The 12,962-nt window shown below is 41.8% G+C and overlaps 3 protein-coding genes across 3 annotated transcripts in view; 2 read left to right on the forward strand and 1 right to left on the reverse strand.

The window, feature by feature from the left end:
• Positions 1 to 4,166, reverse strand: part of LOC126562308 (uncharacterized) — a 52,177-nt gene extending 48,011 nt beyond the window's left edge. Inside the window, exon 1 of the mRNA XM_050218768.1 lies at positions 4,097 to 4,166. Coding sequence (XP_050074725.1) covers positions 4,097 to 4,166 — 70 coding nt within the window. The remainder of the gene's footprint in view (positions 1 to 4,096) is intronic.
• Positions 1 to 12,962, forward strand: part of LOC126563252 (biogenesis of lysosome-related organelles complex 1 subunit 2) — a 271,392-nt gene that overhangs the window by 83,698 nt on the left and 174,732 nt on the right. The gene's annotated exons all lie outside the window — the stretch shown is intronic.
• Positions 10,663 to 12,078, forward strand: LOC126562441 (zinc finger protein 90-like). Its single transcript, XM_050218953.1, has 4 exons — positions 10,663 to 11,348; positions 11,412 to 11,585; positions 11,650 to 11,848; positions 11,914 to 12,078. The coding sequence occupies exons 1-4, from the start codon at positions 10,663 to 10,665 to the stop codon at positions 12,076 to 12,078; spliced, it is 1,224 nt and encodes a 407-aa protein (XP_050074910.1).

Raw genomic sequence — 12,962 nt, forward strand, 5'->3', positions numbered from 1 at the left:
TTTGTTGTCAGACCGCACCATCTTCGTGTGTAGTTGGAGAAAGTTTTGCATGAGACCTAATCCTCCGCACAAGAACCATACGCTTGCAGAAAAGACATTTCAACACTCTTCACCGACACCCTTTGATTGTGGCCCGTTTTTTTTTGTGTTGTCATTCGATACCAAACAAAACCGCTCGGAACAGTACAGAATAATTGGTGCCGCTAGCGGGTACGTTCGCGCAACAGAGAAATGAGTCAGCCAAAGCCATTCAAATTGCTCATTAGTAGCTTTTGGGGGGTTTGTTCGAAGGGAGAAGAAACGAGCAACAGATCACATCTTAGAGTATGAGTTGAGACTAGAAAAAAAAACATCGCATACACGCATACACACACACGCCCATGAAAAGGAAGAGCCTAAGGCAGATTGTGAAAGAAAGAGTCTTTCCGTGCTGTGCTGTGGATGCTGCCCCGGGCTGCAGTGAAAGTAGTGCAGGAAATGAGGGAAGCCCACGGTGCATGAGGAAGTGCTAGCGAAAGTGAGTTATACGAAACCGTGCTGGGGTTTGTGTCCATTGGCGATAGAAAAATGACAGAAGCCGTAGGAAACTTTACCGGCAGATTAGATTTCGTACCGGGTTGGGTTTTGTATCGGTTGAAAACTTTCATTGATGACATCCGTTGTGGGAATGTAACAAACAAAACTGTATTGTCAAAGTGTATTTTCAATGCTTGCAATATTTTTAATGCTTAGAAACCGTTTCAATCTCAAAAGAAGTAAAAATATCCGTTTAATTTTCATATGAGAAATAAAAGACTACAACGGCTGAACAAGCGAGGAACCTTTTTTTAATTTGTGCCTGTAAAATATTTTATTTTATTTTTCAACACCTCAAAGTGATTTCGGTATCTCAAAAATTACCAAAATTTTATATAAAATTTTGTAATAAATTATATTGGTCGATTGAAGTATAAAAAAAGCATTAGATCGTTTAAAAATGCCACCAAAAATCATTTTGTTGTATACTTTAAGTGGATTTTCAATCATCTTAAATAAAACAAAGATGTTTCCAGAACCAAGGTCCGTTTCCTACGTGACATAAATTGCGGGGAAAATTCTAGTTAAGTACTCAGTTCGAGTGATTATTCCCATACCAAGGTTGGCTTTTTAACAACCAGTTCTGTTTCCGTTCCCCTCTTGATGGGGGTTACGGTTAAAAAAATTGCGTGAAAATGACACTTCAGTAGGAATTGTTACTACTTAATGTTAAAGGACGCATTGTCATATGATTTTCACACTCTCTACTCCATACTATCAATAAGCTATCATCTAGCAAGGGATAATCGGCTTCAACCAGAAACAGGTGTGTCCATCTGCAGAAAGTACCGGATGATAGTTGTAAACATCGTCTTTAAATACCATGGTGTTTGTCTAGAGAGAAGAGAACTTTCTGTAGATGATCTAGCAATGGAAGGATTATAATTTACAAAACATACTACACAATCGTGTCATTGTCGTTGATGACAGCGTCACAATCGACAGGGACGTTACGAGCTCCCGGAACTATAATTACGCACACCGTCCGGCTCGTGATGAGTAGGTTGAATGCATTTTAGCAAGGAAAGAAGAAAAAATCCTATTCCCAAGCATCATCTCGCTCACCTTCTCAAACTTTGCACGCTGTTCAACGACGACCAGTACAGAAGCGAATGAGAATTTCGCTTTTACTCCACCTGTACGATCGTCGCATACGTGTCCAAGCACGTAGAAGGAGCAAAAAATGCACAAAGGCACATACATACAGTTGGGAACCACTCCCAACTGTGCGGTGCATAGTATATGGCCTTTACATTTGCAGCAATTTTGTTTCCAAGAAAGAAGCGAGTGAAAAAATATATCTCACGACCATCAGAAAGAATGTTCTTCATCGGCTAATGGATGCGAAGGTATGGCATCATCGTATGAGCATGGCGTGGTGCAACGCGAAAGAATGAGAAAAAAAGGCTGCGTTCCCCAAACGGACCAAACGCGGTACCGAAAAGGAAGCGATAATGCGCCAGAGCCTGTATAAATCATGCCTGCCATATTTCCGCTCCGGACGGTACGATACGATACGTGACGATGGTTATGCATCCGGCGATGACCACAGCGGCGGTACGGTGATGACGGCTCGACGCACCGCCGTAGATGGTCACCCTCGGGACGCACCGGTGTGGTACGGATGACTAGAAGCCATAAATCAACGCCGGCTGATGATGCACCGTGCAAATGTCTGACCGAGGCTTACGAATCGGAAGGACCGGACTGCTGTGGAGACTGGTATGCCGGTGGTTTACGGTTCTTCGCATCGCATTGGACTGGGTTGGGGAATTTGTGACAAATATGCAGGGAAAACACTTTCCAACAGCGTTTGAGAGCGCATTTTTTCCAGCATCAAATGGGAGGTTAGAAAAGGGGACAAAACAGGAAACTCGATCATAATGAAATGGATTGTTTTGTTTGAAAAGTTTTGTTGAAACTAACATTTTATATTTTATATTTTCCAAATTAAAAGAAAGAATTGTCAATTATGAAATCACGAGGATCAGGTTAAGGTTTATAAGGTTTTTTTACCAGTTTTTTTTAATTTGTAAATAGTTTTCCAAGTGAAAAAGCTTATGAGATTACTTAAAATGTGACTGCTCAGGTTTATCTACTTTTTATTTATTTCATCTTGAGCAGTGTTCAAAAACTGAGAAAAATTCTAGTCGTTCCTTTGAATAACAAATAGCTTAATATTATTTATTTTAGACTGTAAACATATTTTACAATAAAATGAAATAGATAGTTCGTTGTCTGTACATCAAATTTAACGCAAGGAAGAAATTTTTTGTCCAACCTTAGCAAATTTGCACACCAACCGGTATTCCCATTCCACGGCAAGCCCACCAACAACACCGATGAGGCAATCCCAAGGCAAAGAGAAATCGCAGCAAACAGCTAAACAAACCGATAGACCATCCGGCGTGAAGATATCGAGTAGTTTTCGGTTCCGGGACGGCATGCATTTCCGCCCGATGATGTCACAGGCAATGTCATCGTCGCTCGCCCCAGTCATCAAATAAGTTTTTATGTGTGTATGACCATGTGTATGTACACAATTGACACTTAGCAACGAATGTGAAACGCAACGAACTGGACACGCATCAGAACTTGCCCGTCCGCAGGTTTGGGCGCTGGTGTTTGTGAGTGCAATTTTTATCGATGCTTTCGACCTCCAGCGGCACGAGCGTGCCACCGAAGTGGATGACGCCATCATCTCCGCCGAGCTTTATTTAATCTCCGCCAGACACTTTCCACTACCAACCACCACGAAGCAAAGGTTGGCCTGGCGCGCGAATGTTTGTCGCGCAAAGCAGTTTCTTCACTGTACAGCACAGAGCACACGAACCGGTTCAGCCGGGGTTTTGGTACAGCAGGCTTCGAAAGGCGAGTGCGGGATAAACTGCGCCGCCGTGTAGACGGGACACCGAATTTCATTCACGGACAAACGACTCCCCGTACATGGACGTGACGTTTGCGATGTTGTCTTGCGTGGCGCAATGAGTCAATATTTATAGGCCCAACCACACAGTTTTAACGAATAACAGCTCTCCGGTTGGTTGGTGGCTGGTGTGAGGTGTGGGGGGTTGCCTGTGTATGAGCTAGTTTCCTTTTTCGGTTAGATTATGGTAATGAGACAATCGGCGAGCAGAATGGAGACCTAAGCACTGGCGGATTCTAACAGCTGGTGACAAATTGTTAAACTCTAAGTCTGTCCGTTAGGCTGGAGAGTGGAACAATTGGTCGATAAAATGTGAACTCCATGTAGCAACTTGAGGCAAGGCATTTAACAGCCGCTTTATATTGGGAAAGATCATTTCAACCGTGAGCAACATTCGTGAGAGAAAATCTGCACTAACGTGTACTGTACTGTTTCCAAACAATGGTGTTGTCCTCGACCTTTACGAGCGCCCAAAAATCTTAACATTCACTCAACACGCAACCGTGGCCCATACTTTGGCAACTCCTACGCCCGCGCCACGAAGGTTGACTAGTCGGCGAGCGAGACATTTTTGTTTTGTGCAAAACCACTTACCTTTCGCTTCACAGCTGGCCACGGTCAGCGCTATGCTGGCTAGCGCGTACAACAGCTTCAGCTTCATCATCACGAAACGTTGTGTTCGGTAGTTTCTGTACCCACACTGTGCGTCACTTAGCGTACGGATCACCAGTCTCGGGAGCGTCGTTTCGTTGCAAAAATTTGGGCTTTGGGCACAATTGAATGCACGGCACACTGACACAACAGGGCACACTGGGTTCACTCGAATACGGCCACCTACAACACCACACCACAACACAATCTACCCCCAACGAATGCGCACTCACAACGGAACACACTGCCAATACTCGATCGAACGATTTCGATGCTCGCGCTAAAAGTGACGAACCCTTTTGGATGGAGCGGGCACGGCTAAACTAGGCAGGGCAGGCTTTGAGTTATGCAACGGCACGGCTTTGAGACACTGGGCACTATTTTAAACGGCCGTTAACGTAAAATGCATCACCCCACAGCCACACTGGGAGGCGCAGCGTGTCGTCGTGATGCGACGGATACGGGGAAGTTAGGCAAGGGCCAGCAGACGGCGCTGCCTTTAGGGTGGCAATTTTTACGTTTTGCTTATTTCACGCTCACGCTCACTACACTTATTTGTTGGGCAGAATGAGTGGCTGGAAAATAGAGGAAATTTTTTAAGCTACATGCTAAGGAAGGTGGCGGGATTATGTGATCGGTGTTATGAATTGATTTGCATGTTCCTCGTTATTGAAGGCTGGCGGTTACTTCCTTTGGAATGAATTTGTAATTTTTTGTAACTACTTCCACAGCGTTTTGACTTTATAATATTTTTTTCAAAGCATTTGTGATTATACATTAAAGTGGATAAAATGGCAGAAACATTTTAGGTGAAGCCAAAAAATTATAAATATAATATCAAGACTCAATTTTATGCTCTTTCTTTGCAGTTTGCATTTCTGTTTAAAGGCACTGTGGCAAGAGAAATCCAAACCAGTGTAGATATCGGAGCTGCGATTCCCGAGGGAAAACTTTCTAATAACTCTTTACACTGTGAAGCACGATCGAAAGCGGGGAAGATCACTGGCACTGTGCACTGTTTTGGATGAACCAAGCCATTTTCCCGGCTCCTAACATTCGAACCTGAAAGCTATAAAGCACGGTGCAGTTGCAGTTTATTCCACAAACTTGTAAATTATGACCATTGAAGCTACAGTCTGCACACGAATACGCGAATGCCACTTATAACTGATTCTACCGTTTCTGTATTGTTTGGAGTTGCAAAATGGTGATATAAACCTACATCACATACACCGGGCGCAGTAAACACTAAACCACTCATACACAATCAACAGAGATCTTTACGATAATATGAATTTGCGGTGCGAACAGTTTCCCATAGAGCCACGCAAACATCAAACAATCGTCTCCGAGAAGCAACCAACACCCCATACGGTCGATGGGGTTTGCGGGAGTGAGGGCGCCTATGGATCGCGATCGAGGCAAGGGATCGTGCAGTGATAAATTCAAACCATTCACCACTTCGGCAAGCAAAAAGAAGCAAATCCGCACCGCGACCTTCTGCTGCGCTCTTCGCGATGTTCTTTCAACCTTTTTTTTTTTTGCACCTAGTGATAACACCACTACAGCCACAGTGAGCTGTAAAGTGTTCCCCTCGCTGGCGAGCATGATAGTGGGTTGCCATGGAAACACAATAAACGCGAACGCCTTCACCTACCGCTACTAAAAGAAAACCACAAACGCTACCTTTTGGTTTACTCTCGCTCGGCAACAATTACTGCAACCCACTAACGCGAAACACGAAACCACAAACACTCACAAACACACCGGGGACGCACAGAAGGCACACAACACGCGCAACGGCCTCTCGGTGTGACGACTCAAGCTGTACTGATTTTGAGTGGAAGACGGGCACGGCAAACTAGTTGCTCGCGGCTTATGCTGATCGCGGTTGCGCGAGAAAACGGAGATCGGAAAAGATCGGTAAGCCTTACGCACTGTTGCAGTCGCGCTTGCTTTGGAAAGTGTTCGCTGTTGAACGAGAGAAGAGCACAGATCAGCATAAAAAGAGAGAGAAACCGAGAAAGAGAGCGAGAAATACAAGGCGACCCAAGAGGACCACTTGATCCGGTGTCCAGTTTCGGTCACGGGATAATAAAGGATCTGCAGTGGGGGGTTTTTTTATGTTTCGTCTTTTCGAATTTCAGCTGATCTTTTTCATGTTACTTCTTCTTATGTTTTGACGTTGTATTAACTCTTAAGTAAGCAATGAAAAAAAAAACAAAAATTCAAACACCAAAAAATGTTTAAAAAATGACTTCAATGATGATCTTGGGAAATCGATTATAGTAGCAAATTTTTTATTTTATTTGTTTTTTCTGCATGTTTTCCGTACATTTTTTACAGTTTGGCATAAGCTACAGCTCGTTTATTAGAAAGGTTGTGGCATTTTTGTTTTGTTTTTAACACAGTTTTGTTTTTTAAGTTCAAAGGTTCGACAATTTCTACTGTAACATCTGTAACAACTGTAACATTCTGACCAACAAAGCTACGAATTTTTGGATGTTTTCTCCAAATTTTGGAATATTACAACCGTTATATAATTATCGGAAGTAGTAAACCAATATTATTCTATTGTCTGTTACTGAAAATTAATTATATAATATGTATTTCTCGATCTATATGATGGAACATTTGAATTATTCTTTGGTTTGTTGGAACTATAGAGTTTGTAATCAATCTCTTTAATTTACAGGGATTCGATTCACATAATGGGTTTTTTTTATTCATTCAGTCAGAATGAATTTTTCATTTGTCATTTGTCATTCATTTGTCAGAAGTATAGTGCAATATTTCAGGCGAATTGTGGAACATTGCAATCTTATAGTGGGTTCTTGCATTCAGTAAGGGGATATTTACAACACGAATGTGGAACTTTGTAATTAATCAGGTGTGGAATTTCCCTGTTAAACCAGCAATAAAAGATCGTTCTTTTTTTACATCAGCACCGGCGTTTCACGTTTCACGTTTCACGTATTCACGTATTCGTTTTATTAAGTTTAGCGCCCAAATCAGTTGGAAAAGGTGTTTTAATTACTATTTTTTAAACTAAAGCTAATTCTTCAATAAATATTAACTAATAATAAGTAATAGACAAATATATCATTAAAAACAACCTTCAAAACATGGTAAAAGTAACGAACAAAATAAGCATATAAAATGTGACAAGCGACATACAACCGTCAAAACGTCAAACCTTAAGGGTTTAATGAACTCCAGTGCAGTGCTCCCCCATTTGGCTGCCATCAACGGTTGCAACTTTTCCAAGGAGCCAGTTAAAAGTTGGAGAACAAGAATTGGCAACAACAACAAAGAAAAAGGAGAATTGAACGCTCTATTTTACGTTGAATTCGCGATCGAACTTAAGCATCAATTTATTATGGTTTTGGTATCGAGACGCGAATCGGAGGAAGCACAAAATGGGGCATCAAAGGATACACTGTGGATACCAGCTGTCTCCTTTTGGTGCGAACGCAACAGATCAGCAGCACCCGGACGAGTGGACCTGTGTGGTGAAAACCAGTTTCATCCGACACACTGCAGAACGGTGATGTGAGTAGGATTATAAAAGTTGTTCATTTTTTGTTACGATCAAGGACAACGACACGGGCCGGAACCTGAACCGGCACTGAGGAACGGTTGAAGCATTATTATTGCTATCTTTATGTGCTTTTTGGAAGCAAATTCATATAAAAATTATTTCCAAGAACGTGAAAGGTAGCAGGAGTATCATAACTTCACTCGTAACCACTGAAGCTTATCTCATTTGATTACGAGTATGATCGTGAAGCGATTAGCAACGAATAGCTATTTCCAGCCAGGGTAGTTCTAGCATTCTCACAACTCCATAAAGCAATAAGTAATGAGGGAGTAGCCATCATGCACTCTCATGCTTAGTTAGCTGACGAGTGCCCCCACGGATGGTTTAAGAACTAAGCTAAGAACTAACGCAAAGATATGGACTAAAACAAATAAACCCCTCCACAAACATACGAGCTGGCTTGAGTCGTTAAAATCCCAGCCTAAGACCATCGAAGACGGGGTAGATATCATTCTGCTTAAAAGGCAGATAAAATCAACGACCAGAACAGGTCCACCCGGGGTATGGGCATGACTTTAGTAAAACACAGCTGTGTCATCCCAGCAATCACCTTTACCGTTCTGCAGACGAGACAAGTTACACACACGCTCATGAAGAGAAACAACAACAGTAGGTTAAACAAGGTTTTACCATCGAAAAGCGGAGATTTCTCATGTACTGCGGGGATAGGTTTTCTGGTTTTAATCTTGCGATCTTGCATCTTGAACCACCAAACGAAATCCGGATGATCCGCTAGAACACAAAACGGTTAACATACGATATTCACATGCACAAGCTGAGAAGTGCACGTCGCCGAGAGAACGAACTCTTGGCTCTAGCCGCGAAAAAGCCGAAAAGACCGGAAAAGACCTACATTCGGTAGCGCTCGTGAAGTACACTATTAACACAGTTACTGGATGATCATGCACATCACACGTGTCCGTCCGCGTACTCCCGTCCATCTTCCCCATCCGTGCGTCAGAACTTTGGGATTAATCTTAAGAGCAAGTTCATTTAGGCGTAATTGTGCACGATAAAGGTATGTGTATTATTATGGCTCTTCTTGCGCGCTTGCCTTGAACTTGGTGCCTGATGCTGGTACGCGATCAGTGTGGAAGACAGTAATTAACGTGTATGTGTGTGTGTAGGTCAGTGAAAAATTTAACCTCCCACTAACGGTTAATGGAAGAAACATTTAGAATCAAGTGTATACCAATTTTTTTAGTAGAAAATAAAGAAAAAAGAACGCATTATTCTGAGAGTTAATGGAATCAATCTGACTCGATCTGTATCTAGATCAGATACAGCAGACAAATCTTCGTGAACGAATTTTTATTTTAACTGTATCTTAATCTGTTCCATTCATGTGCTTCACATTCTATTGGCGAAAAATCTTATTTGCTTATCAGGTGAAAAAATCAAACTATGCTGGACTTGGGGGTAGCGTAAAAAGCAAACAGAAGCAGCATGATCTCTTTGACTCTCTTTAGCCTCTAGTTTCGCGGTTTGTGCATGTACGCCAACTTTCTATGCGAAGGTATTGTTGGTAAGAATATGATTAATGATACATTCTGAACTCCACACTCCAAGAAAGATGAAGATTCGTGAGCTGTAAATGAAGGTGAACAAAGCTGATGATGTCATTGTATCGTTTTTCTATCAACAAGAATTAAAATTATGTCATCTACCGTTTTCGCAAAATTAAAGACGAGAACTTTTTTCCTACGGCCATGTGGAGTTCAAGATGATGGTTTTTATAAAACGAATTAAAATGAAGTATTTGCTTTGATCAACAGATCCTGTGGTGGTGTAGCTTAATTGTCTAACCGTTTGCTTTTAATAAAATGGAGTGTCGTTGGTGCAGGGAAAAAAATACAAAGCCTTTATACTAACACGTTGCCAGCATGCCTGGCATAAATTATCGTGCGCGCTCAGTCCAACACTGGCTGGCCGTTCTTAAGCGACCAATCCCCAATTTGCCAGACCGTGGTTGTGCATTCGCGTTCCGCTCGGTGATCGTTTGGGTGAATTCTGCCACAACGGCGTGTGGTAGAATTTATTTTTCATTTCCTTTTTTTATATATACCACTCTACCGCCTGTGCTACCGGCCAGTTCCAATTCCTGTTTTATTTACTCTTTTGTTCATTTTTGTTTTATTTCATCTGTTCAGTATGTGAACAGGCTTGTCTTCCGTTTCTTGCTTCCCTGTTCCATTCTTCCGGATTGTACGCTTCCTTGCAAATGAAATTGCTAGCTTTTTGGGAGAAATTCGCAAACGAAAATGGACCGAAATTCATTAGCAGACGATTTTGTGCTCGCAGAAAAAGAAAAGTAACGAAGGCGGAATGTTAATCAAGCTAGAATGGCATTACGTACAGGAATACTTGTGCCGCCCCGTCAACGACACGTGTGGGATGTGGATGAGACATGATCGAAGTTCTTTGACTTTGGGTTTCTGAGTTTTTTTGTTTCGTGGACAAACTTTTAGCAAGGCCATTGAACTGTTTGCGAAGGATCGGGATCGCGGTCAATACGTTTCGAAATAGCCGGTTTGATGCATTTCATGTGACCGGTTTTATTTTTCTGACATCATCTGGAACCGGTGGCGATAAGTTACAAGAAGTATGAATATAAAATTAATTATTCTCTCTTCCGTAATATTATAACAGATAAATAAGACACAATCAACATTTATCCAGATGTAACGATGTCGTGTATATTTGAAAAATCCGTCATACCAAAGTCATCCACGCTACTGCCCGCGTGCTCGTATGCACAACAATTCAAATGATTTTTAAACTGAACTTTTCAACCCAGCGTTATATCCGGAGCAGCTGTTCGTAATTTTTTTTACACGATTGACGTTCGATGCGCAATGTAAAAAAATCAAAATAAACAAGAGTACAATTTAAACTCAATGTTGTAAAAATGGATCACAAACCAGTTTATTGTCTTTTATGTTTTAAAAGCGAAAATCCTGCCAAAGCAATTAGCTGTGAGGAACAGCCGAAAGCAGTTACTATTTTGTGTCGTCAGTTTTGGTTTACTTCCGAAGAAATCGAACAAAAATGTGTGTGCAGTGTATGTTGGACGTATGTGGATGAGTTTAACAACTTCTACGAACAAATTAAGCTGATACACGATGCTGAAGAGCAGGAGCAAATGGCACTTCAGGAGGATTCCATGCACATCGCATGTGGTGTTGATAGAATTGATACTGAAATGTTGATAGAAGAGGAATCATCTTTGTTGTCCGAGACGCTAGGGGTGGATGAATGCCATGATGCTGATCCTTTGATCAACCAAATAAAAGTTGAAACAATCACCATAGAATCAATCGATGCTGTAAACTCTGTTAAAGATGAGTCAAAAGAAATCAATGTTGAACAGGAAAACCATTTTGGAGGAAACTTTCAAGAACAGAATTTACCAAAAACTAGACAAAACTCCTGTACTTTGGAACGTATCAAGTGCCACACACTTGGAAATACAACGGAACAAGCAACGGACGAGAACACAAATAGTGCATTTCTCTTCACACATCAGCAGGATAATCGCCGAAAACAAAATGTTGCATCAGCTGAACCAAATGTCTGCACTGATTGTGGAAAATTGTATGTAAAATTTTATTTTGCCTTAACGCCAGGACATTTAAATTATTTTTTTCATCTTTTAAGATACCCTACCGAACAAAGCCTAGAGCAGCACCGCAAAAGAGATCATAGGCCCGGGCTTATGTGCGATATCTGTTCGAAATGGCTTAAAACTCCGGAGAGTTTACGTAAGCACCAACAAAACAGTCATCACCCGGAACGCACAGACCGCGTGGAATGCTCCATTTGTAAAAAATGGTATGAAATGTGCGCACCAAAACATTTCCTTTTCCATGTCCTTTAACTTATCTCACTTCAACAGGATGAAAAATACAGGAAGCCTTAAAAAGCACATGATCCGACACGAAACGAGCGATAAACCGAACATATGCGATATCTGTGGCAAGGTTTCTCCCAACTATTCGGCACTACGTAGTCACAAACTGTTTGTGCACGAAATGCAAAGGACATTCAGTTGTTTGATTTGTAAAAAGGCTTTCAAAAGGGCGTTTACGTTGGAGGTAAACTTGTGAAGGAAGGTTTGAGTGTTTATGGTTGTGGATCATTGGAACTACTTTACTTCCAGGAACACATGACTACGCACACGGGCAGTTCACTGTACAATTGTCCTCACTGCACGAGAACGTTCAATTCATCCGCTAATTTACACGCGCACAGGAAGAAAATGCATCGGAAAGAGTGGGAGATAAGCCGGAATGAGTACGAAAAACGGTTTCGTGGGGAACAATAAATGGGTCTGACTGTTTGAAAGGAACGATGAAGTAAATTTAAGCGTTTTCGGAAGCTATATCGTATCGGAGTGAAAAGTTGCTCTTCTATGCAACGTTTCCATTTTTCTTTTTTGCGGGACAACTGTTGACAAACAAACATATTTTCAAACGAAACGAGAATGACAGCTGACTTTAACCCTTGAGGGTTAGCGGGCTAGGGTCATTAACATTCGCTTTGGAAGCAGTTAATAAGTTTCATGAGGCGAACTGCCCCTAAAATTTTATTTGTGTTTATGTATTATAATCATCTGTTCGATTAAACTATTTCCATACTGCACACAATTAGAAAGAAATGACCGTGCGAGTGTATGGGTCCACTGCACTGGAGCTGATTGCGCTAAACGTCATCACAATCTGACAGCACGTAAACAAACGACATACATCCACGTATCGGTCCGGAATGGGAAAATAATCCGTGAGAAAAATAAGGTTCTCGCTTGTTCAACAGTTTGTAAATGCGATCTTATCAACGAGCTCAGCGCAATGGAAACGTGTGTAGTATATCGTGCCGTGTGAAACCCTTGTTCGTGGCCTGCGTGTAAGCGCAGTTTCGTTCTCAACTATCCCAATGCTAACTTCCAATGGCAGGTTACGGACATGGAGTGATGATAGTGGCTAGTTGCGGAGGTAATCATACATTCGGCGTGTAGTTCTATCGGTGCAGTGTGTAGCAGCGCAATTGTATTTACGGTAGTAAAATTCATACGCAGCACAATTTCCGCGCGCGCCGCAATTTTTGTGTGTGGTAAAAGCTAAGTAGCTGGCAGCACTCGGTTGTGCATATTGTAAGGTAGCTTTGTAAAAGCGGCACAGGATTTGTGCTTCGTGCAGTGCCGTATGTGTC

The sequence above is a fragment of the Anopheles maculipalpis genome, chromosome 3RL, assembly GCF_943734695.1.
Source record: "Anopheles maculipalpis chromosome 3RL, idAnoMacuDA_375_x, whole genome shotgun sequence".
NCBI lineage: Eukaryota > Metazoa > Arthropoda > Insecta > Diptera > Culicidae > Anopheles > Anopheles maculipalpis.